This window comes from Opisthocomus hoazin, chromosome W (genome assembly GCF_030867145.1).
Source record: "Opisthocomus hoazin isolate bOpiHoa1 chromosome W, bOpiHoa1.hap1, whole genome shotgun sequence".
Lineage (NCBI taxonomy): Eukaryota > Metazoa > Chordata > Aves > Opisthocomiformes > Opisthocomidae > Opisthocomus > Opisthocomus hoazin.
Genome location: NC_134453.1, coordinates 28,278,940 through 28,303,953, shown reverse-complemented (window position 1 = coordinate 28,303,953; position 25,014 = coordinate 28,278,940). Strand labels below are relative to the sequence as shown.

Sequence of the window (25,014 nt, the reverse complement as noted above, 5' to 3'; positions counted from 1 at the left end):
CTTCTCAGAAATGTAATGATTATGTATGTTAACATGGCATAAATATCTAGTAAGAGTGTCTTTTCGGTATGCACATTTGGGTAGAACTATCCCCTGTGCATCCAGTACTGCAGTAAAGAATACCTGCTTTCTAGAACTTCAAAATTAAGTTGTAGAGAGTTAATTATTTTGCTGCTTTGCGGTAACAGATTTTGACACCCCAGATGGGACCCTGCTCCTGAACCTCAACGATCCGGGGGATCGCAGGACCTCCAGCCGACACCGAGGGATTCTCGGGGAGAACCTCCGATCCCTGGACCGAGAAGTTCTGAGCAAGGACCACAAATAAGGTAAAAGCATTCTTCTAGTACTATTTCTTGTTGCTTGCCTGTTAGTTGTAGTGAAAGCTTCACAGCATTGGGTTATATCGTTGGGGAGGAGGGAAAGTACCCTTCCTAAAGCAAACTAAAAAGAGAGTACTCTTCCTGAAACCGAGGCTCGGGAATTTGTGTGTTAAATGTTGAATATTATTGTAAGTCCCTGTCTGTTTGTAATATTTAGATTTATGTTGAAAACTTGGTGTGCTTGTGCGTGTGCGGTCGTGACTATGATTGTGTGGTTTTATGTGTTTGTCGTCATAGTGTTTGTATTTCTGTGTTCTGATGGATTTATTTGGTTTCTGTGATCTAACGGATTTGTCTGGACTAAGTAACTGCCTTTGTATCTTTGGTTTGGTGAGTTCTGCAGGTATTGTATGTAGTTAATGAGTTATACCCTTAGATACATTGATTTTAGCCTAGGTGATTAATATGAATAGCCAATACTAACTGTTATGGATGTTTGTACGTGTGATGAGTATACCTATAACCCAAGTGCAAATTTACTGAGCTTATATCATTGATCCGCCATTATTTTGACTCCTGACATAGCGGGATGCATCCCCTGTGATTGGTAATAATGATACATTACGGTCAAGCAGTGCTTGGGTCCCACCATCCACACAGGAAGAAAATTGGATGCAAGCAAACCAATCTACACCCATATGTTAGATAACAGATTTGCCATCAATATGTATCATTCTCAGGTTAATTTGATATTTCTTTACACCCGGCAGGTTATGGTATGCACTTCACATCTCTATGTCTTCTATTAGCATTTGTGTTCTTATGTCTGTTTTTAGTATTGTAGTTTGTGTGGGCCTCTGAGAAAGTGGTAGAAAACTGAAGGCCAAATTACGTCAGCTCTTATCATCAACAGTGTCTGGCTAAACAAAAAAGGGGGAGATGTGGGAAACCATATAATTTGAGACAGAACAGCACTGTCTCATGACCCTGAAGGATCAGTGCGTCCTGCGCCTCCCTTCTCTGTTCTCAGGAGATAAGCTATTTTCACACATCCAGCTGCAAAAGATCCTGGAAAACAGCAACTGTGAACTGGCATTCGCAAAGCCACGAATCCAAAGCTGATTGTCTCTAGTAACTTGTTGGCGTGGGTTACGGATCCGTTGTAACAATGTGACCCCAATATGAGTATGATCGTTCACCTTTATTAGTCAGCAAAAACAACGTTTATATAGCAAAACTATTACAGCATTTGAATGGTTAAACCCCCGATCCATATATAGGCAAAACTACAGCAACTCGTTGTGATTGGTGCAGAGCTGCATCTCGATGTGAAAACAGTGCTGTGGCAGGAAACAACAGCGTGGCAGGAAGGAAGTGACAGTGTGGCAGGAAACGGTGACGTTCCCCCTGCTCCAGTGTCCCGAGCTCGTCGCTCTGCCTTCCCAGCAGGGTTCCGTGTCAGCCGCTCCCAAGGCTCACTTCCGGATCGGAACCTGGGTTGCTCAACGCACCAAACTATGTCCCCTCTCGTCCAGCCAGGACTCCACAGTAACTATTGTATTAGTATATAAGGTATTCACTTGAGCAATAAAAGGATTCTGATTGAGCACAAGATTGGGGTCCGTGAAGTCATTCACCACACCCACTTTCACTTTACACAGCAAAATATTGCCTGTCCAACACATAGATGTATCATTTTAGGTAACTCCTGCTCTTAAATTTGAAAGATAAAAACTACAAAAGTGACCTTATATTTGCAACTGATTACAGATACATACATTATAGATTTTAAAACCTGGTATTTGCTCTATAAAGTCATAATGCCAGTGCTGAAGTTATTACTGGAAAACTAAATACTTTGGCATGTATTTGTAAGAGATGTTACTAAATCAAAACAGCTCCAGCCAAACTTGGATGCTGCATTAAATGGCATTTTGATGTGCTCCAATTGGCATAAGAAGAAATTTTTTTGTCCGCTTCCTATGTTAGCTGGGGGAAATGAAAACTGTATGCTAAATGCAAAAATCTTTGCCCTAGAGGGCAGACATGCTGTCTTAACTCTTCCTGCCCTTCTCCTATCCCCGTGTAAAGCAGCCAGATGTCAGAGGGTACACAAGCTGCCCTCACATTGTGTGACAGAGATTTTCCACAAAGGGAACGAGCCAATAATCTTATTATGAGTTGAAGGTGCATTACTGTGCAGGTGAAAGGGCACCAGAAGTAGACATGGGGCTCCAGGGCACATAGCAGGGAAGGAGAGTGGCTGTTCCTCTGGACTGGGCCATAGGCAGAAAAAAAATAGGTCAGACTGATTCACCAGTGAAAATCTGATTTCACATCAGGCAAGTTCAAGTCGAGCAGATTTGCAGGTCAGAATGCAGTTTGCCCAGGTTACAGGAACCGCTGGCTAAAATGGTGCCAGAAAGGCATTTTTTCCTCGCTGAAACAGGCATTTCTTTCCCCACAGGGAACTGCGGCTGTAAACAAGATACTGGATGGGGCAGCCAGGGCAGGGAGGTAGCGGAGTCCTGCAGAGATGGCTGCAGGGTGCCTTTGGCATATGCGCTCACACCAACCTGGCTGTCAGGTGTCAAAGTGTTTCCGAGTGTTGTAGTTTAGCCACGGCCAGCAACAAAGAAACACGTGGTTGCTCTATCGTCCGTCCCCCCTGGTGGGGTGGGAAGGAGAATCGGAAGAAAAAGGCAAAACTCATGGGTCGGGATAAGGACAGTTTAACAGAACAACAAAGGAAGCAAACAGTAAGAACAATAATGCTGGTAAAAAGAATATGCAAAACAAGGGAATACACAGGGCGATTCTCTCACTGCCTGATGCCCAGCACGCTCCAGAACAACGATTAACCTCCTGCCGGCCAGCTCCCCCACTCAAAACTGAGCATGATGTCACATGGTATCGAATACTCTGCTTGTTTGGCTAGTTTGGGTCAGTGGTCCTGACTGTGTCCTCTGCTCACTTCTTGTGAAAATTAACCTTATCCCAGCCAAACCCAGGACACAGCCTTTCATAGAGTTGGTTCAAGCTGTTTGAAGAGAAGCAGTGTGACTGACTGCACTGCCTGCACAAACAAGAGTTAATACAGTTGCCTGTTTCTTTAGCATAAAACTAATAAATACAAAGAATAATAATTTCTTTACTTAGGAACAGTTTCTTAGTTTTAACAATTGATAAGGGAAATGGACCTGCAGTATAAGACAGGCCACAGTTTTCGAACTCCAAAACACTCATGCTCCACCAAGCCACAAAAGCCTCATGCGCAGGACAGATTTGTATCCTGTACTCTGTTTTATGTCCCAGAGAAATAAAAGCTAAAGATATTTTTTAAATTTTCCTTTAAAGATAAAATATAATGTTATTACCTCTAAGTGCAACTTAAGTGAAATAAATTAATATGCAGCAGCTACAGGAACCTCTCCTTGATTTGGACACATCAGTGAGGTAGTGCCATAAGGAAGAATTATCTATACTCTCTTGGTTTGGTCATAATTTAATCATAACTCCAAATGACAGGAATTTAAATATATTTCCATACATCTTATTTATGTTTTGGAACATGAAGGATGAAACTGAGTATCTGGAAAATTATATTGCGTATAACTTGAGAGATAGGTATGGTTAGATTTCCACATGTAGATGAGAGCATTTTCAAGCTTAAGGTTGAATAAATGAACAGGACAAAGCAAATACCAGGCAAACCAATTGCACATTCAATTCAAATGGCCTTTTGTGGGAGCACAACAGTGAGGGATCACCTCTAATGTGGACCTGGGCATGGAGATGAGTGGAAACAGGCGTTAACATCTGCAAGACAATTTGGCTGAGTTCAGGAGCCAGAGCAATTCTGCTTGGGCTTGTACTACAGAGGCAATCATGTTGCCCCTTATATGTAAGTGTTTCATGTCAATTAGCAAATGCCTCACAATTTGAACTGTGCCTGGTTAATATGTGTAGAGAATGCAGATTTATATAGTAAGACCCTGCAAAATGAGCATGTGGGCTTTGGGTCTTAATCTCGCCACTACTTTTTGTGATTTCCTTTTGGCCATGTACCTCCTGCAGTATCCACAGTGACAAAGATCCTCTACTCAGAGCAGTGCTCCCCCAGCACCAGAGAAGGAAGCAAACAACAGAATTTAGCTTCTTTCTTTTCCTTGTTGTGTCCCCATGACCAAGGAAAGCAACCTCAACCTTTAAGGATGCAATTTGTTATCCTCTATCCAGAATATCTCATTTGGAGAAGCCGAGTGAATAGTTGCAGGCCGGTTTACTGAGCTGTGTCAGAGGAACCCCCTTGCTGACCTGAGGAGGGTGGCACACAGGTAGAAACAACTCTTGTAAACACCTCTCCTTAGCAAACTATAGCTTCTTCGCAGGCCCAAGCAACTAGCAAGTTTTTGTTCTTGCACTCTGAACTACTTCTTCAATGTTTGGCTCACTGCTGCATGACAACACTCTGCCAGGTGCCTGAAATTTCTGCCATAACCAGTTCTCTTTGAGATTATTATTATTATTATTTTGCAAATTATGGTTTCTATGTCTATATCTTATCCTCAGAGCCCTGTGCATTACCTGTAGAAAACTATGACCTACTAAGTGCTAAACTTGGCCAAGAGATAAGTTTACTCCAAGTGACATCAATATAGATTAGACATAGTCAAGACTTACCTAAGTCCATCCTATCTGAATGCCAAAAACAATATACCCTTGCCTAGATGAGGAATATGCAGAACTCCTTCAAAAGATTAGAAGATCCCAGCCATTCAGAAACACTTGATTCCTTGAAAATATGAATGCAGCACAAAGAGCACACTTGAAATGAATACTCTCAGAAATGTATATGGCAAGGACAGAACTAAATATATTCACCACAACTATCTCAAAACAGCTTTAATGTGCTGAGGACATCTATGCTCAGAGACATGAAAATTGTCAAGAATCTTGACACTAACACTTCTGCCAGAGATGAGTGATGGAAGACATGAGGAGGTCCAGTATATTGGAGGGAGTTCATTTATTTCCAGGCTCAGAATAAACTGGCCCTTAACATCTTTATGAGTAGTTGGCTGTTGGCAACCAGTGTAAAGCTGGTATACCAAATCTCACATACAAATGCTCTCATTAAAGCAGCTCAGCAGACCCAATGCACATCAGATTGTATCTACAGAACCAAAATGCAGGCAGCATTTCCTGGGCTCTTCTTTAGTGTCTTCGACACTGATTAGGTCCTGCTTATGGTAGGCAAACAGACCCAGCTGAGCAAAGAGCTATTGGGAGTCCCTCTGAAATCACTAACATTTTTCTGTCTGGCCAGCACAGCTAACATAACATCTGGCATCAGAATGCATCCAGCATATAAGCAAAGATCAGATGTATCGCTGTTCAGAGACAAATGGGATCCATTCCCCCGCAGACTGTGAAAGTCCTTTTTCAACAATAATCGGTTGAGATGAGATCACTTAGCTGACGGTGCATCAGACCAGATGAATGGCAACCTATCAGCGGGATCCCACACCACCCCTGCTGCCAACTCAGAATCACAGAATCACAGAATCACAGAATAGTAGGGGTTGGAAGGGACCTCTGTGGGTCATCTAGTCCAACCCTCCTGCCGAAGCAGGGTCACCTACAGCAAGCTGCACAGGACCTTGTCCAGGCGGGTCTTGAATATCTCCAGAGAAGGAGACTCCACAACCTCCCTGGGCAGCCTGTTCCAGGGCTCCGTCAAACTCAGAGGGAAGTTCTTCCTCATGTTCACACGGAACTTCCTGTGCCTCAGTTTGTGCCCATTGCCCCTTGTCCTGTCACTGGGCACCACTGAAAAGAGTCTGGCCCCATCCTCCTGACACCCACCCTTCAGATATTTGTAGGCATTTATAAGGTCCCCTCGCAGCCTTCTCTTCTTCAGGCTGAACAAGCCCAGCTCCCTCAACCTCTCCTCGTAGGGGAGATGCTCCAGTCCCCTCATCATCCTCATAGCCCTCCGCTGGACTCTCTCCAGTAGCTCTTCATCTTTATTGAACTGGGGAGCCCAGAACTGGACACAGTACTCCAGATGAGGCCTCACTAGGGCAGTGTAGAGGGGAAGGAGAACCTCCCTCGTCCTGCTGGCCACACTCTTCTTGATGCACCCCAGGATCCCATTGGCTTTCTTGGCAGCCAGGGCACACTGCTGGCTCATGGTTAACCTGTCGTCCACCAGGACACCCAGGTCCCTCTCCGCAGAGCTGCTCTCCAGCAGGTCCACCCCAAGCCTGTACTGGTGCATGAGGTTGTTCCTCCCCAGGTGCAGGACCCTGCATTTGGCTTTGTTGAACCTCATCAGGTTCCTCTCTGCCCAGCTTTCCAGCCTATCCAGGTCACGCTGAATGGCAGCACAGCCTGCTGGTGTATCTACGACACCTTCCAGTTTGGTGTCATCAGCAAACTTGCTGAGGGTACATTCTAACTCTTCATCCAGGTCGTTGATGAAGAAGTTAAACAAGACTGGGCGCAGTACTGACTCCTGGGGGACACCACTTGTTACCAGCCTCCAACTAGACTCAGCGCCGCTGATGACAACCCTCTGAGTTCTGCCAGTTCTCAATCCACTTCACTGACCACTCATCCAGCCCACACTTCCTCAGCTTCCCTAGGAGGATATCATGGGAGACTGTGTCGAAAGCCTTGCTGAAGTCAAGGTAGACAACATCCACGGCTCTCCCTTCGTCTACCCAGCCAGTCATGTCATCGTAGAAAGCTATTACATTGGTCAGGCATGATTTCCCGTGGTGAATCCATGCTGACTACTCCTGATAACCTTCTTTTCTTCCACTTGCTTCATGATGGCCTCCAGGATAAGCTGCTCCATCACCTTTCCCGGGATGGAGGTGAGGCTGACCGGCCTGTAGTTCCCTGGGTCCTCCTTCTTGCCCTTTTTGAAGATTGGAGTGACATTGGCCTTTCTCCAGTCCTCGGGCACCTCTCCTGTCCTCCAGGATCTCTCAAAGATGATGGAGAGTGGCTCAGCAATGACATCCGCCAGCTGCCTCAGCACTCGTGGGTGCATTCCATCGGGGCCCATGGATTTGTGGACGTCCAGATCACTTAAGTGATCCCTCACACAGTCCTCCTCGACCAAGGGAAAGTCATCCTCTTTGTAGGCTTCCTCTCTTTACCTCCGGGGACTGGGATTCCTGAGGGCCAGTCTTCGCACTGAAGACTGAAGCTAAGAAGGCATTCAGTAGCTCTGCCTTCTCCGCATCCTCCGTCACCAGGACACCCGCCTCATTCAGCAGCGGCCCCACATTGTCCCTAGCCTTCCTTTTGCTGCTGATGTAGCTGAAGAAGCCCTTCTTGTTGTTTTTGACATCCCTTGCCAGCTTCAATTCCAGGTGAGCCTTGGCCTTCCTCGTCGCATCCCTGCATGCTCTCACCACGTTTCTGTACTCTTCCCAAGTGGCCTGTCCCTCTTTCCACATGCCATGGACCTTTCTCTTTTGCCTGATCTCCGCTAGAAGCTCCTTGTTTAACCATGCAGGTCTCCTGCCTCCTTTGCTCGATTTCTTTCTCAGGGGGATGCATTGCTCCTGTGCATGGAAGAAGTGTTGTTTAAAGAGCGACCAGCACTCATGGACCCCCCTGCCTTCGAGAGCCCTGGCCCACAGGATTCCTCCCAGTAGCTCCTTGAAGAGGGCAAAGTCAGCCCTCCTGAGGTCCTGGGTTTTGATCCTGCTTATCGCCCTGCTTCCTCCACGCAGGATCCTGAACTCAACCATTTCATGGTCACTGCAGCCGAGTCTACCTCCGACCTTCACATCCTCCACCAGTCCCTCCTTGTTTGTTAACACAAGGTCCAGCAGCACGCCTTTCCTTGTTGGTTCCTCCACCACTTGCATCAGAAAGTTATCATTGATGCTCTGTAGGAACTTCCTGGATTGCGCCTGCCTAGCTGTATGGTCTTCCCAGCTGATGTCAGGGTGGTTGAAGTCCCCCATGAGAACCAGGGCCTGTGACTGTGAGACTGCTTGCAGCTGCCTGTAGAAGGCCTCATCAACTTCCTCCTCCTGGTCAGGTGGCCTGTAGTACACACCCACCGTAATGTCACCCTTATGAGCCTGTCCCTTAATTCTAACCCACAAGCTTTCAACTTGTTCCTCATTTGCCCCCAGGCCAAGCTCAATGCATTCCAGTTGCTCCCTCACATATAGAGCAACTCCACCACCTCTCCTTGTTGGTCTGTCTTTCCTAAAGAGTTTGTAGCCATCTATGACAGCATGCCAGTCATGCGAGTTGTCCCACCACGTTTCTGTGATGGCGACCAAGTCGTAGCCGTCCTGCTGTATAATGGCTTCCAGCTCCTCCTGTTTATTGCCCATGCTACGTGCATTGGTGTAAACACACTTGAACTGGGCTGTCAATCTCACCCCTGGCCTTGGCACGCCAAGCCTAGGCTCATCCCTAGTGAGCTGGGCAATATCCCCTTCCCCCTTTGAATCTAGTTTAAAGCCCTCTCAATGAGCCCCGCCAGCTCGTGGCCAAGAATTCTTTTTCCCCTTTGAGATAGCTGAGTTCCACCTGTCGCCAGCAGGCCCGGTGCTGTGTACACCTCCCCATGATCAAAGAAGCCAAAATTTGACCGATGGCACCAGTCCCTGAGCCCTCTGTTAACCAGGTGAGTTTTCCTGCCCCTTTCAGTGCTGTTCCCTGCCACTGATGGGATGGAGGAAAACACCACCTGCGCCCCTGATCCCTCAACCAATCGCCCCAGTGCCCTGAAGTCCCTTTTGATGGCCTTGGGACTTCTTTCTGCTATCTCGTCCCCGCCAACCTGCATTACCAAGAGGGGGTAGTAATCAGAAGGCCGCACCAGACCAGGGAGTTTCTTCGCAACATCCCTAACCCGGGCCCCAGGGAGGCAGCAGACTTCCCTGTGGGATGGGTCCGGTCGGCAGATCGGGCCCTCTGTTCCCCTCAGAAGGGAATCACCTATGACAATGACCCTCCTTTTTTTCTTAGTTGAGGCAGTTGTAATACGTGGGCCTGTCTGGCTCGTCCTAGGCAACCCCCTGGATGGAGCCTCACCTTCACCCACATCCTCTGTGGCCGGTCCCTCACATTCCAGAGCCCCGTATCTGTTGCTTAAGGGCAACTGGACAGGTGAGGGAGGCTGGGGGGAGATTCACCTGCCACCCCAAGCAGGGACCCGTTTCCATTCCCCCCCATCTCTTAGGTCCCCTCTTTCTGCTCGCTGGCAAGAGGGTAGGGGGTTCTCTGCTTTCTGTGGAGCTGCCTCCTGCTGCCTCTGCCTCAGGGAGGGCAGGGTGCGGCTCCACCAGTCGATCTCCCTCTCACACTCCCGGATGCTCCTCAACCTCTCCACTTCCTCCTTCAGCTCTGCCACCAGGCTGAGCAGGTCATTCACCTGCTCGCACGGAACACAGCCGTTGTCTCTGCTGTCCTCCAGTACGAGTGCCAGGCTCAGGCACTCCCTGCAGCCAGAGACCTGGACACCCGCGTTCTTGCGTAGGGCCTCCGTCTGGGTCCCCACACTCCTTCTAGCAACAGCTTTACCACGGGTGGTAACCATGGCTAGAATATCTCCTGGAAGGGCGATGCCCACTACTTGAGTTGCCAGAAGGGGCGGCTGTACCCTGCCTGTCGCCTTCCCCGCTTGCCCTGTCTGCGCGAACTGCTGCGCCGCTCCTGGTCGCTCGCGCTCCCTGGGGGCTGCTCTTATCTGTGAGGGGGTTTGGCCGCTGTCACACTCGACTCCGCCCCCGCTGAGTCAGAGCTGCCGCTCGTTGGCACCTCCCGCTTTCCCGCTCGGGGGGGGGGGGGGGGGGGGGGGGCTGGGGTCTCCTCTCTCTCTCTCGGCGCTTTTTGCCGCCTCGCCGCTGCGGTTTTGCCACCGGAGAAAGGGTCCCTCGGCGCGAGCCTCTGCTCCAGAACCCTTCCTTCAGTAGCTTCGCCGAAAACTCAGGAGATGCAGATGCAGCAGGACCGCTCTAAGGAGGGGGGGCACATCTGGCACCCATGGATCCAGCTATGGGCTGTGGGCCAACACATTGGTAAGCAGCAGGGCTGCTTGCCCCCTCTGCTTCCAAGCAGGGAGCGGGAATGCTGCTTACTGAGGGATCCACAGGCAGCTCTGGATGGCTTAGCTGGGGTTTGCAATCTAAATCTCACTGCATTTGTTTTGCCCACACAACAAGGCTGCAATAAATAACCGTAGTAAAAATTATGAGGTTAGAATCCACCCTGTTTCTGGATCCTGTCTCACACAGTGGGGTAGGGGAAAGGCTGTGATGGGAGGGCACGGTCACAGGCATGCAATTGGTTTGGCAAGGGCGCAGAGAGGAAACACTCACCAGTGTGCACTGAGGCTATCCCAGTGATGGGGAGGGTCAGCTGGTAACATCACTCACAGAGTATACTGAGTTAGTCAAGGATCAAACAAAACCCTGCTGTTCCCTCTAATTCATACTCATTTAAAAAATGTTTCAGTGTGGTTTTGTCAATGAATGCAGTGAGCTGAATTTTGAGGAAGGATAGTGTAAAATGAGTCTTTTAAAGGACAATTATTGGTCAGGGATGATTTATGTAATTGTTAGCATGGCTTGTGCAGTTCTCCAAACAAATGAATAGAAGTCAGAATACAACTGTCTTTTAAAACCATGCCCTAAATAGAAGACACACAGAGGGAATTTTGTGGTTTGATCATGCGGAAGAATAGTCAGATTTTGGCAATTGGATGATATGCTGTTGATTATGTGCACAATTTGTTGAATGTTTGAGATGTCTGGGGAGGGGAGAGCTTCCAAGTAATTTAGACTATATATTGAACTGGTATTAGAGAAAATACACTGGAGAAGCACTACCAGCAAAATGAGCACAAAAAAGATGACAGTCTGGCAAAGAATCTGGACTTTCCATTTCAGAGCAGATTGAAAGTGCGTGAGTCTACAGAGAGAGATTTTAAAAGATGTGGGGGACAGATTAATTTCAGTGGAGCCACCTCTAGCATACAAAAGGCCTGCAAGCATATTTAGGATGTAACTTGTGTAAACACAATCAGACACAGTATCCCATCGCATAAACCCAGATGTGCAGTGCAGTGGTACCCTTCCCCTTCCTAAGGCAGCCCTGTTTGCCTTCATTTTGGATAATCCAGCTCTACACATGAGTATGTCTAAAGATTTAACTGTTCTTTGGGGCTACTATAAGCTACAGCAATTGCTAAAAGCACCCAGGAAGGCTGCTGCAGCAGAGGCTCCTACAGCATCTATACACCCAGCCATCCTCCCCTGTGTGCGGGGATGGCATGTGAGGATGGAGAGTAGGAAAGTGGAAGCTCCTTGTGGGAGTTACAGCACTGCCACCGCAACAGCTCTGTAGCAGCAGCGGGGTGGTGCACAGATGCCCAAAAGCAAAGTTGAAAACCTGGGCAGAAAAAGACAAGAAAATCTTTGATCACTGAATGCTCAAACTAAATGGGGGTTGGAATTAGATGATCTTTAAGGTCCCTTCCAACCCAAACTATGATTCTAAATGAAAGACACAAGGAGTTGGAGCCTCTCCAAGGAGTTTGTCTTGATTAATGTAAGGAATTAGGGCACATCTTCATTTTGCATTTTCTGTTGATTGCAACAGCCAACGTAAACAGCAATAAGCTGACAGGTGACGAGTAAAACACATGCACAAATAGGTGTGCTTTGAATCATATCTTATCATGCAGTGCAATCTGATAAGAGAAACAGATGAATCTTTCTTTCCAATGACTTCAGTTACAAAGGATTTGAGCAGAGATCCTTTACAAGGAATATTTCAGAATGGGAGAAAAGTAGGGTGGGGCTCTATGACATATCTTTGCCTATCAATATGTTTTTGACGTTTTTCTTTATTTTAAGCTGGATAAAAGCCCCAAAATTCAGATTTCTTCCTAGTAAATTTCCAAAGGATTTTCCAAGCTGTTTGGTTTCAGTATAACATACTTCTAAGAAAGCTGTTCCAAAAGACAATGAAAACATTATATTTTTCCATTTTAAACAATTCCTGTGTACTGTGTTCCATTTTGTTGCAATCGCACATTTCAGAGCAATGTTATTCCATGAAATTCCTCCAGTGAGCTCTAAGCAGACTTTTCTCTCTCTTCTCATTGCTCCAGGTTTCCCCTAACTGTAGCTCTCTGCAATTAGAGAGGGGGAAAAAAGAGATTAATTCTTGCGATTATTTTAATATGCATTTAAGAAGTGTCTTTTCTTATTAAATATCAGTATGGTGTTTTCAATATTCAGAATGGCTGAAACATAAATACATAATTTGTATTTCTGCCATACAAAGAAGCTGATGACTTGGCAGCCCCAGCGGCAGGAAAATGAGAATTAGAGCTGCTGCTAAATTCTTTCAGTTGTGCTGAAGCACGTCTGTTCCCCAGACAGAAACAAAGGAGCAACTCCCATCTGAAGCCATGAGAGCCCTGCATGGAGCAGAGGCTTTTGGACCCTCTCCACACTACAGCAGACAGCAACTCCGTAGATACTGAGGTGTGGTGTTGAGCAGTGTGCAGCTGGTATGAATTATTTATGGACAATTTAGAAAATTAGGCTAATGATTCACATGAATTCGCTCATAGTTGTTGGTGCAGCGGGAGGGCTGGGGCTTTCCCCACTGGAGTGGGGAGCCCAGGTCAGCAGCCGGTTAAGCAGGATGGCACCTTGTGAAGGGCTCCACTGACCTCAGAGGGCTCACAGGGGCAAGCAGAGATACCTGAACACCCATGTTTGGCAGGATTAGCATCTGTGATGATAATACTCTTTGATAATACAGTGTTGACAGCTTTCCATTTGCCACAAGGGTTGGACTCACAGGTATTTCTTCATACACACCTTTGAGATTTGGCTTGTGTTGACAGAATAGGAAATAGATTAACCCCTTAAAGTATTTCAAAATAATAAAACATATGTCCATAAAGACAAAATAGGAATATGTAATTTTTATTTAAAATGTACATTGCCTTTAGACAGGGAATGCTCTAAATGACTAAGGCATGCAGGGTCCAGTGCCACATCCCAGCGCCTGGGCAGGAGCAGGGCTGGGATGCTCCCAACAGTGTGACTGGCTGAGGCAAGAGAAGCTACCTGCTGGATGCAAACCTTTTGTTCCCAACACATTTTCCCATGTTACAATGGTAAGCATATAATCCACTTAGAGATTTCAGTGATCTCATACAGGATTTTAAATGGGCTGGGCTGTAGGAAGACTATGACCCAACAAAGTGTTTACTTTAGCCTGTCTGATGGATTGCATGTCCAAATGAAGTAATCTAGTTTGAGTGAAATCCAGCTGGCTTAAATCTCTGCTCCCCTAATGAATTCAGTTAATATGTAAAATGAGTAAGGTGAGATGGAGTAATGCTAGAACAAAAAAGAAAAAGAGGTTCAACACTAGTGGTACTAGAATTAGCTAAATAATACTGGCCCAGTAACAGCTTTTATAATGTTTGTAGAACTCATTAAATAAAGCATTTATTTTCATCCCTTGCTTTTACAAAATTGCCTAAGTGGTTAACAAATATTTTTCCTGAGGACTTGGGCTTTGGCAGGAAAGGACCCTGTCTTGTTACTGGTCACAGCCTCCTCCCCACAGCTTGGGAAATGGATTAAAATTAGGCAGTTTGCAGCATTCATTCTCCAGAGAGCAGCTGTGCTGTGCTGGCTGGCAGTACTGAGAGTGTGTGGAAGGAAGCCCAGGTGCCAGTCCCAGCTTTGCTCTGCACGTTGGCATTTGGCCACCTGTCCTAGTGAGTTGCATGGGAGCATTATGCTGTATCCCATACCATCATGTTGCTGTTTTACCCTGAATAATTTGGTATTTCCCACATTAGACTCCAAATAAAATATTAGAATCATTTCATACCATTATTTGTCCTGAAAAAAGAGCTATGCTGGGAATAAACTCATTTTCAAAATATAAGGTCTGGAGCTTCAGTTTGCAAGCCCACCCCTTTTCAAATCTAGGTTCACTGCCTCAGACAAATAATTCCAAAATATGACACGCTGAGCTGGGAGCTTCCTAAAAGTACCGCATTAAAATCACCGAGGATAACAATGTACCTGAACTTCCATTCCCCCTGCAGGGTTTAGGGGTTTGCTCCAGGATTCATTTTTAATGACACTACCCCTAAAGAAACCAGATCTCTTCTGAGGCAAGGCATCCAACACAGAACTAATTTTTTAGGTGGAGAGATTTGCTCCTAAGCAGCATATGGGGTGAAAAACAGTTCTTGTCTAGGAAAGTTTGCACTTCCAACAAAGAATCCGATAGGAGATAAGAAAAAGTGCATCAGTATTCTTATTCTTGAGGTTATTGAATATTTTCCCCTTTGAAAAGAAGCAATTTACAAAGAGCAAACTAAATGCATACCAATACGTATATACATGTTGTAATGAATGAGAAACCACGACACTGTTACATTTAGTTGACAACTGATCCCTATCTACAACAAGTTGCCACAGTCCTTATTCAGTTGGTTCTCATACTGAATTCCAAGAAGGAAATCCTAGAGCTCCTCCCCTCCTGGTGTGAGTCAGGTCCCTGATACCATTATGCAGGTATCCAGCTGGACCTGCTGACAGTTCATGGACCCTTCAGCAGGAGACTTGACTGAATCAGGCTGGTCAGAAGCAGAGACAGACAGCTACATGGAACTGGCACATCCTTACATACAGCTTGTGGGATCCACAGAAAACTGTTCCTGATACAAGCCAGGATGCCGTTGGCCTTATTGGCCACCTGGGTACACTGCTGGCTCATGCTCAGCTGGCTGTTGACCAGTACACCCAGGTCCTTTTCCGCCAGACAGCTTTCCAGACACTCTTCCTCAAGCCTGTAGTGTTGCATGGGGTTGTTGTGACCCAAGTGCAGGACCCGGCACTTGGCCTCGTTGAATCTCATACAGTTGGTCTTGGCCTATTGATTCAGCCTGTCCAAATCCCTCTGCAGGGCCTTCCTTCCCTCAAGCAGATAGACACTCCCACTCAACTTGGTGTCATCTGTAAACTTCCTGAGGGAGCACTCAATCCCTTCATTCAGATCATTGATAAAGATATTAAGACTGGCCCCAATACTGAGCCCTGGGGAACACCGCTTGTGACTGGCCGTCAACTCAATTTAACTCCATTCACCACAAGTCTTTGGGCCCAGCTGTGGGATAATAACGGAAGATTAGCGAGGGGGACTGTAAAAACACTCTAGTGACTTGCAACTGAGGTGTAGAAAAACACATATATCACACTAATAATTGTTTAGTCTTGTGCGTTTGACAAGTAGAACACCTGTATTTAGATAACATAGGCCTGTGACAGACTCAGAGGCACCCTGTCAAACGTGCTTGAGATTCCTGCCCTGCTGTGGGAAAGATCAAAGCACAGTGGTAAACTACACCTGTGGGAATTCCTGATATACAGGCCAAAGGAACAGGTTTGATAAGCCTCTCTAGCAAGGACTGAGCTCCATAGTGCCTGTGTTCCCGCTTGTGTGCCTCTGCCTGGATGCTGCTTCGGAGATCCCCCAGTTTGTGAGACAGCGAAAATAAATTTACTCTTTGCATTCCATCCATGGTTTTGCAGTTGTTCCTGCATCTTGCCTGTGTTGGTTCACACACTGGCTATCCAGCCAGTTTTTTACCTGGTGAGGAGTACACCCAAGCAGCTAGTTTTTCTCCAGGAGAATGCTGTGGGAAACAGTGTCCATGTGAATTTCAGTACCTCAGAGCTTAAACTTCTGAGGAATTTTTTTCCTTATGTCCTGACTTCCTCAGAACAACTTAAGTATTTTCTGTCTATTGCTTGAATCATGGGAAAAAAAAATATTTCTTTGCCATTGGCTTTTAGGAAGGTAGTTTTTCAAAGTGAATTTGGGATAGTTAGGTCTTGTTCTATGTATATGCTGTAAAGGCATCCGAGACATTAATGTATATACTCATATGATGAAATGTTAATGGACAATAAGTCATCACTGTCCTCATCCTCCCTCACTTTCCTCCTTGTCTCTGCACTAAAGCTGACAAAATATTGACAGGCATTAGACAGCTGGCATACAGAGTCCTGCCAGTTTACTGTGCAGTCACATATATGATTCTATATGTCTACATGGCAAAAATGAAGATGCAACTGTGATATATGCTAAAACTGTGCTGTCTTCATCTGGCCACAGTAAAGTCACAGTGACACATGCTTTAGCTCCTGATAGCAGTGTGTGCACCTGAGGCTGGAGGGGTATTTTTACTTTGACCACTAATATATGTCAAAAAGTGTCACCACATCTCCACTGCCTTGGTTACCCACAAGAATGGGCTCAAACTTGAACAGGCCATAATCCCATCTATTTCCTACTATCCCTTGTACCTCTTCCATCTGTTGGAGATATTCACTTGGTATAATTTGAGAGGAGGAAAAGGATCTTGAGCCCTTTATCATGTGGTTGTTCAGTGCCATGTATGAGGCTGCAGCATCTTGGCACTGCAGCAGTATGAGCAAAGAGGGATCAATTAAGAGGTTCAGAACATGTCCACAAACAAAAGACCAGTGTGGGTTTGGAAACACTGTCAACAGGAAAAGCAAAAACAGCTAAACAAAACCTTTTCCTACTGTGAGGCAGCTATTGTGTTTTATTTACATCTCTCAAATATACCAGGGTCTTGGATTTGCCATACAGAATGTTTCCCATTGCCAGATGAGCTGAGAAAGCTGTGCTTTCAATTTAATGATTGTGGGAGTGAGGGTAGTAGAGGTCTTCGGATGTCCGCTCTACTAGTCTACAGAGAGCCAAGGTAAGAAAGACTGTAACAGCACAGACCCCACACATGCCATGAGAATCCATATATCACCACATTTCTTCTGCTTTCTAAATTACCATGTTGTATTACAAGTTCCACATGAAGGGATATAGGATGTCCTAGTGGTAGAAAATAAATATGTAAGCTGTATGTGAATGCAACCCAAAATATGGATCATATTTTTACTACAGTACAGATAAAACAGGTTTGAAGTTCAAATTTTACAGCTCTCAGTAATAGTTTTTTTATACAGGAGCACAGGAATAGGAAGAAGTCTGAAGACTCTGATCTGGAAACAGTACTCATAACAATCCCTTTTAATAGGACATAAGGTTGCTAGTAATAGTATAAAATGCCAAAAAGAATGATGAGCAGGGACCCAAGAAGCTTGAAATGAATAAATCTCTGCTACATAGTAACTAAATCCATGAGGTATCTTTTCCAAGACATAGTCTACTGTAAAATTTTACTGCTTTGTCCAGTAGTAAGTTTTAAATGCCTTAACAGTGAGAATCATGCTGCTTAACCACAAGGTTATTTATTATACAGCATAATAATTCTTAGCGTTTGGAAAATGTTTATGTGCATCTGGTGAGACTTTCATTTATTCAAATAGTTAATACAACTTTTCAAGAAACAACATAACCCAACTACTTCAATATGCATATGAGAAAAAGTTCTTTATAGAACTTCACAGATTTGAAAGACTTCAGAAGAAAACTTGGAATTTGAAGAAGTTAACGTAAAGAAGAGAAAAATATCAGAAGCTGAATATATCATTAACGATAAGAATTCTATCACTTAACAAAATAACATTACAAAAAGATTGAAAGACTGATTTGAAATCAGATAAAATTAATATCAAAGTCATATTTCTAGTTCATTATTATGAAAATGACTGGCATCCTAAATAGATTCACATTCAGCCAGGCAACATCAGCACAAAGGATCACTTCTGTTTAGTAATAGCCTCACTATTCTCTTCACCAGTTAATTACAGAGAAGTCCTCAGCTTCACCAAAAAAACTCCTCCCATCTTCTGTAATGTTTCTGCAGAAGAAACCAAGTCTTTCATATGTAAAGATAGGCATTTTGTTTGTAAAAGCTCTGTTTCTTTTCTCCCCTAGTTCTGGGAAGGTTCTGACCTACCACATCAAATATATGATGATTTTTATTATAGAAAGAAGTATTAACTCCTTCTTTACCTCCCCAACCATATTTATTAACTTTTCATTAATAATAAATTGTTTAGTAAAAAATTTGTGCTCATGTGTGTGACTAACGTGACTGAAAGCATGCATATAGTGCTCTTACTAAAAATACTAAAAGTTTTAGCTAATCGTAGAGTTGACTTGAAATCCAGAACTCAAAAATTAGTCACAGATTTATGAAAATACTCCACCACCCTTGGGGAAAACACAGAAAAAGCACATGGTTGCCATTCAAAAGATTTTCTATCCCTGTTCTTTTCCTACACAAGACTACATTGTTTTAAGTATCGGGACTAGTCTTCCTAGTTCCTACAACTTGTATTTTTTCCTAAATATCATTCATTATTTTCCTTGTGACCATGTCTCTGGGCCTGACAGCTCCTATTCTTGTTTTGTCCATCACTCCTGGTCACATTATATCCACAGCAGTTCTTCCACTTATGACCTTCAGTTACGAACTTACAGGCAGCCTCAAGTCAGCTTCAGTCCCCAAGTTATTAAATTTTCAAAATATGTGCTCACATGTTAAATCCCTCAAAACCTTCTGGATAGTTGACCAGAGAAAATTCGGAGAAAGTAGTAGCAGTATAGCTAGCTGTTGCTTCCATTTACAGGGGTTGCCCCTTATAAAAGTTGTCCCTTTCACTTGTGAGTGTGACTTTTTGCTGCTGTCCATGGAATCAGAGCCTGAACTTGGGAGGTGAAGCCCTGCAGAGCTGATTGCGCTGTCTAGTAAATCAGGGGAGATGTGGCTTCTCTTTATTTCCCCTTAAAGGACCTTGTGTTTCTGACAATGACTTCCTCAGTGCTGTGAGGTTGAAAATGCTGTTTGTGGTTGTTATAGTTTGGCTGTGGTCGGCAACAAAAATGGCCACGCGGCCGCTCTGCCGCCCCTCCCCCTGCCGGGGTGCAGAGGACAATGGAAAGAAACAGGCAAAAGCTGGTGGGTCGGGATAAGGGCAGTTTAACAGAACAGCAAAACAAAGGGAACAGGAACAACAATGATACAGATAAGGAGAATAGACAACACAAAATAGCAGAATGCAGAGAGCAACTCTCACTGCCTGCCGCCACCGCCGCGCACTCCCAAGCCGCGACTGCCTTCCCGCTGCCCAGCTCTCCCCAACCAGAACCCAGCATGACGGCTCATGGTATGGAATATCCTATTCTGTTTGGCCAGGTTGGGTCAGCCCGCCTGGCTGTGTCTCCTCCTGGCTTCTGGTGAAAATTAACCCTGTACTAGCCGAACCCAGGACAGTGGTGAGTTATTCTGTTACAAGGAGAGAGAGGGAGAAAAAAATCTTCAGAACATATAGCTAACACCAATTTTCAAAGATTAAGTACATATAGTATTTGTATGTATATAGTTTGCATGAGCACAACAAAATTATTTCTCCCCTTAAGCATCTAATAGGCTTATTTTTAAGACAGTACCTCTATATGTGTCAAAGAGATTAACAAAATTGTAGACTTACTTTCTTGAGAATGTTTTCTGTAAGAAGCAATAATAAAGACCTCTTTTTACATCCTTCTCTATTCACAACATCACAGAGCAGCTGAGACTAGAAGGCACCTCTGGCAATCGTCTAGCCCAACCCCTTGCTCAAAGCATGGTCACATAGAGCAGGCTGCCCAGGGTCATGTTCAGTTGGGTTTTGAATATCTCCAAAGATGGAGACACCACAACCTCTCTGGGCAACCTTTTACAGTGTTTGACCACCTTCAGATTATATACACCTGTTCTCCTATGTTTAAATGGAATTTTCTGTGTTTCAGTTTGTGCCTGTTGCCTCTTGTCCTTTCACTGGGCACCACTGTGAGAAGCCTGGCTCCATCTTCTTTACTCTCCCATCAGGTTTTTATACACATTGATAAAATCCCTCTTGAGTCTTCTCTTCTCCAGGCTGAACAGTCCCAGCTCTGTCAGCCTCGCCTTGTATGTCAGATGTTCTAATTCCTTAATCATCTTAATGGCCCTTCATTGGACTCACTCCAGTAGGCGCATGCCTTTCTTGTGCTCAGGAGCCCTGAGCTGGACACAGCACTCCAGATGTGGCCTCTTACCACACTCTGGCTTACAACAACTTTTCATATACAATTGCAGGGCTCAAGAAGAGATCAGTCTGAATGGAATGATACAGACTTTATGTTATTGTCACCGTTTAAAGCAGGAGGTCAATAAACTGAGTGACAGACACTCTCTATTAACCCCCACCCTCTCACCAGAGGAAGGGAAAAAGGAGGAAAAGGGAGAGAGACTTACAAATTCAATATAAAAAGTTTTACTAATAACACTAATAATATTAATAATAAGAGAAATAATGTAAAATATACAAAACCAATACTGAGATTCCCGGAGTTGGGTGCCACAGGCACTGGTGTCCCACCAGCAGCTGCCAGGCAGGCACCAAGGAGGTCCCGGACTGGACTCGACAGCAGACAGGAACTGGACTCAGGAATGCACTGATTGGAATCTGGATCAGGATCGCAGGTAGAACAACGAGGAGGGTCCTCTTCAGAAGACGGCCATGGACAAAGAGAGCGAGACCCTCGTGATCCTCCATCTTTAAACTGAGTATGAAGTGCATGGCATGGAATACCTAGTTGGTCAATATCAGGTCACCTGTCCTGTCCGCCCCTCTCTGCAAGTGCGACCCTTTACGACTCCTCACTTGCAGGACCTAAGAGATCTGTTGGTGACCTTGGCTGCTATAGTGATAGTTATAAGCAGGGGCCTTTTTCTGCATTCCTTTCCTACCGTTAGCTCAGTAAGACTATAAACATTAGGTGTTATCAGCTTTGGAGCAGACACTGTCTGTAAAATATGCAGCCAGCTTCAGAAAAATGCAGTTAATTAGAAGAACTTAGCTGTAAGGAAGTGATAACTGTAAATGTAACAAATGTAACATGTAGGGGATGTTATCACTTCAGGTGGTCAGAAACAAGTCTTGGTTCTTTGTGAATATTAGGACGGTTGCAAGACAAGGGACTCCTGAATAATCCCTTTAGGCGCCTGGGCCTTGGGAGAACAGGTATGCAAACTACAGAGATAAGGAGGCTGCAGGATAATCTGAAGACCCCTGCCGAGAGACGCCAAACAAACATGTGCGACGGACATTACCATATATTAATGAATTCTTGGAAAAGCCATTACTATGATAAACATTTCTTGGAAATGTAATGAATATGTATGTTAACATAGCATAAATACCTAGTAACTGTGTCTCTTCGGTGCACACGTTTGGAGGAGAGATCCCCCGTGTGCCCAGCGCCGCAATAAAGAATACCTGCTTAATAGTCTGCTGACTATTGAGTCTTCAATTCCGGCTTTTCACGGCATCATAAGATTCACTAAAAGAGAATAATTTCTGTTTTAACCAAAACAAGGACAGTTATTAAACTAATTTTAAGTGTCAGAGCTGCAGAAACAAAGGGGCATCATTACAAAATTAGTCAAAGGCTATGCCTATCTGCCAAATACGAGGGCCAGGAGTGAGTCTGAGCACTGGTGGCGTGATTGTCTACACTGATTAACTGCTAGCTCACTCACTGGCTCTGCTCAGGGCTCCTCCAGCCAACTCCCTCCAAAGCAGTACTTGGACATGAATAGGGAGATGGTTGACTCCAAGGACCATTCCCAAAAGACACATCAAGTAAAATGGTACTTGAGAGACACTAAACAATTGTGTTGTTAGCTCTTCAGCAGGGGACTCTTGGAAGCAGAAGGAGAAAGTAAAAAACAGCCAAAATGATGCTACAAAAAACTGATATTGGCCATCAAATACACTTGACAGGGAAGGAGTGAAGAACCTCATTCTTCTGAATTTAGCCTAGACATGATTAGCATGACTCACTTCTAAATTCTTACCACCTACTCAAGGAGATTAAATTTTAATTAATTACTGATTACTAATTACTGTTTTAAAACTGATTGTGTTTGTTCTCAAAGGAAATTAGAAATGACCAGACTAATTTTTCTTCATTTTTATAGGCCTGTGCATTTACCCAGGTGTCCAGAGTAAAATGATCTCGACACAAACCACTAGATATTTTTAGAACAATGTGTCTTAACGTAAGACAGGCACAGCATATAGTTTTTAAAAGATCCTTCATCCAGCTTGTGATTTTCAAGATGTAGTTTAATACTGAGGCTGGAATCAAAATAATGCTGCTGTAACTCCAACCACAAGAGACAACATTTACAAATTCCATTTTCTAAATATATTTTCAGATTGCAGCTCACTTCTGGTTATCACATCCCACACCTCAAAGAAAACCATTGCTTTCTACCATTTAGAAAGGCTTGTAGAAATGCTAACAGCATCAAGACACTGCAAAAGCAGCAGGTGTGAACTAAATTAAACAGGAAGCATTGTGATGAACATGAATTTTGATGTTGAATGGAAGAGAGAAAGGGAGAGAAACCCCTTTTCCTGATCCCTGCAGGAAAGGAGGTGATATTTTCGTAACTAGAAAACACATGTTCACAGAACTGCCATTTCTTTTAAGCCAACTTCTGTGTGAGTCATCAATTGAAGACTCAAGTTTCAAGCAGTACCATTGTCAGCAGGCTACTCATCCAAAGGAGTAGTGATTTTGAATCCTCAAAGAGTCAGAATATAGATAGGACACAGAAATGTTTTTTTGGTGGCATTTCAAAGAAAGTTCAGGATCTCACTGTTGTGTAAAGGCATCTTCCAAGGAAAAACTTCCATGGCTTCAGTGAAAATAGGAGTGCAGCAAACTGACAACATGATGGTTCTAAAGATAATTATTATGTTCTAAGTAGAGAGACATCTTAATTAATAAGCATCTTTTCTGCAACTTGCTTCTACAAGAAGCATCTGTTTACCACCCCAGCAGTCAGTTGATTAATTGAATCAATCTTTCTTTCTGTATTGTACCTGTAGGGTCCCAGATCAAAGTGAACAATTGTCTCAAATCTCCGTCTTGAGAAACAGAGACAGAGATGCTCTAATTAAGCAAACTCTGAAACTTAGCTGATTAATTGTTGTTGAATAGTAGCCAGTGTTCCAGAGAAGGAACATCTCATGGTTACAGACCTGCTCAACCAAGTACACTGAATCACCCCCCCCCCGGCAGAAGAACAAACACTTGGTATCTTTAACCATGCTGGAGCAACTGGACCTTGAGAAGGACAATTAATCAAAATGTTTTATGTATGCTGCAATTGGCAGCAGAACTGAGAATTCATGTATCCTTAGTTGAACTACCCTCATTATAATACTAAAAATCACACCCCCTGAGCTGGAGACCCCAGCCCAAGTAAAGACCCTTATTCACCGAACATGCGAGGTAAAAAGGGAGGGTGCCGTGACTTTAAACAGAGACGAGACATGTAAGGACCAATGGGGAAAGAGAGTGTTTAAGTGTAACTGTAAAAGTACTGATAACTGTTGCTTGAAATATATAAATGTTTACTGCATGTTAGCCAAAGTGTGCTTGATTTGTGGGAAAATATCCATCACTCAGGCTTGCACAACCCTGAAATAAATGAAAAGGAGAGTGGGCAAGCTCCTTGGTGCGCGCCCACCACTGGAGGACCCTGACCACCAGCAGAGACGGTCGCTGGATCCAAGGGTGGTGATATCTTTTCTCTTATTTTTCCTTTTGTTTTCCTCTCTTTCTCTATCTCTGACTTTCTAGGCACATAAGGGTAATGTTTTTGTAAGTCTGTCAATCTGCTATATTTTGTAGTTTGTTGTAAGTTTTGCCAAATCAATATCCGTTCTAACCCCACTGCGTTAAAAGTAATGTCGTTACAAAGTCGCAAAATTACCATCTTTTGTAATCTCACTGAATTCCAAGTAAAGCTTTGTTTTTAATCAAGCCTCTTGGGTCATTGTTGTGACTCCTGGGTACTGCGCAGAGAACTGAAAAGCTCATCTCCCCTTACCCACCGAGTGGGATGGCACAGTACCTCCTCCCTTTCACAGAAGACAGCAGGTTACCATTCAGGCTTGCAGTATTTCTCTTTTGTTTCTCCTTGTTTGCATTCCTGAACATAACTGTAAGCTCTGTTTTAAATATGTTCAATATCTACTTTATCCAAGGAGCAATCGCTAAGGACATGTTGTTATCATGCTGTGGACTGGCAGTCAAAACAATTCATACACCAAATAAACCTCTTAAAACCATGGCACTTTAAGCATCTCCAGTCAAAGAACCTTGAAGAGGAGGAGGCTTGAGCATCCTTTGAGTGAAGCAAAAGGTCACTCTTTGAGCCTGTGCCTATTGCATCACTTGGGCATCAAGGACTAAAAATGTGTGTGGGTCAGGATATTTAAAGATCCCTTCCAACCCAAACTATTCTATGATTCTGTATCAGAAGTTCAATTTGCATTCAGGAAGCAAAATGACCTGAATTGTTTGCATTCATAAGCAACAGTATTTTAGGAATGGCCTAAACCCCAAGAAAATAGTCAGGCAAGGATATAAAAATGGGTATTGCATGGTGTTGCAACTGAACAGTCAGCTAGCTCTGGAAGGTGAGCAAACATTCACTTTTGCAGTGAGACTTTTCACTAAATGTGTTCAGCCAGTAAAAAGGCTCTGATGATTTCATTTGAACCAGGACACAGACATCCCCAATGAGCACATTTGCAAAACTAAGGAAAAGAAATGGAGC

At 44.4% G+C, this 25,014-nt stretch overlaps 1 protein-coding gene across 1 annotated transcript in view; it reads left to right on the top strand.

Moving 5' to 3' along the window:
- Positions 1-25,014, top strand: part of LOC142365545 (sorting nexin-18-like) — a 124,803-nt gene that overhangs the window by 53,891 nt on the left and 45,898 nt on the right. Inside the window, exon 2 of the mRNA XM_075446396.1 lies at positions 189-329. Coding sequence (XP_075302511.1) covers positions 189-328 — 140 coding nt within the window. The 3' untranslated portion in view covers position 329. The remainder of the gene's footprint in view (positions 1-188; positions 330-25,014) is intronic.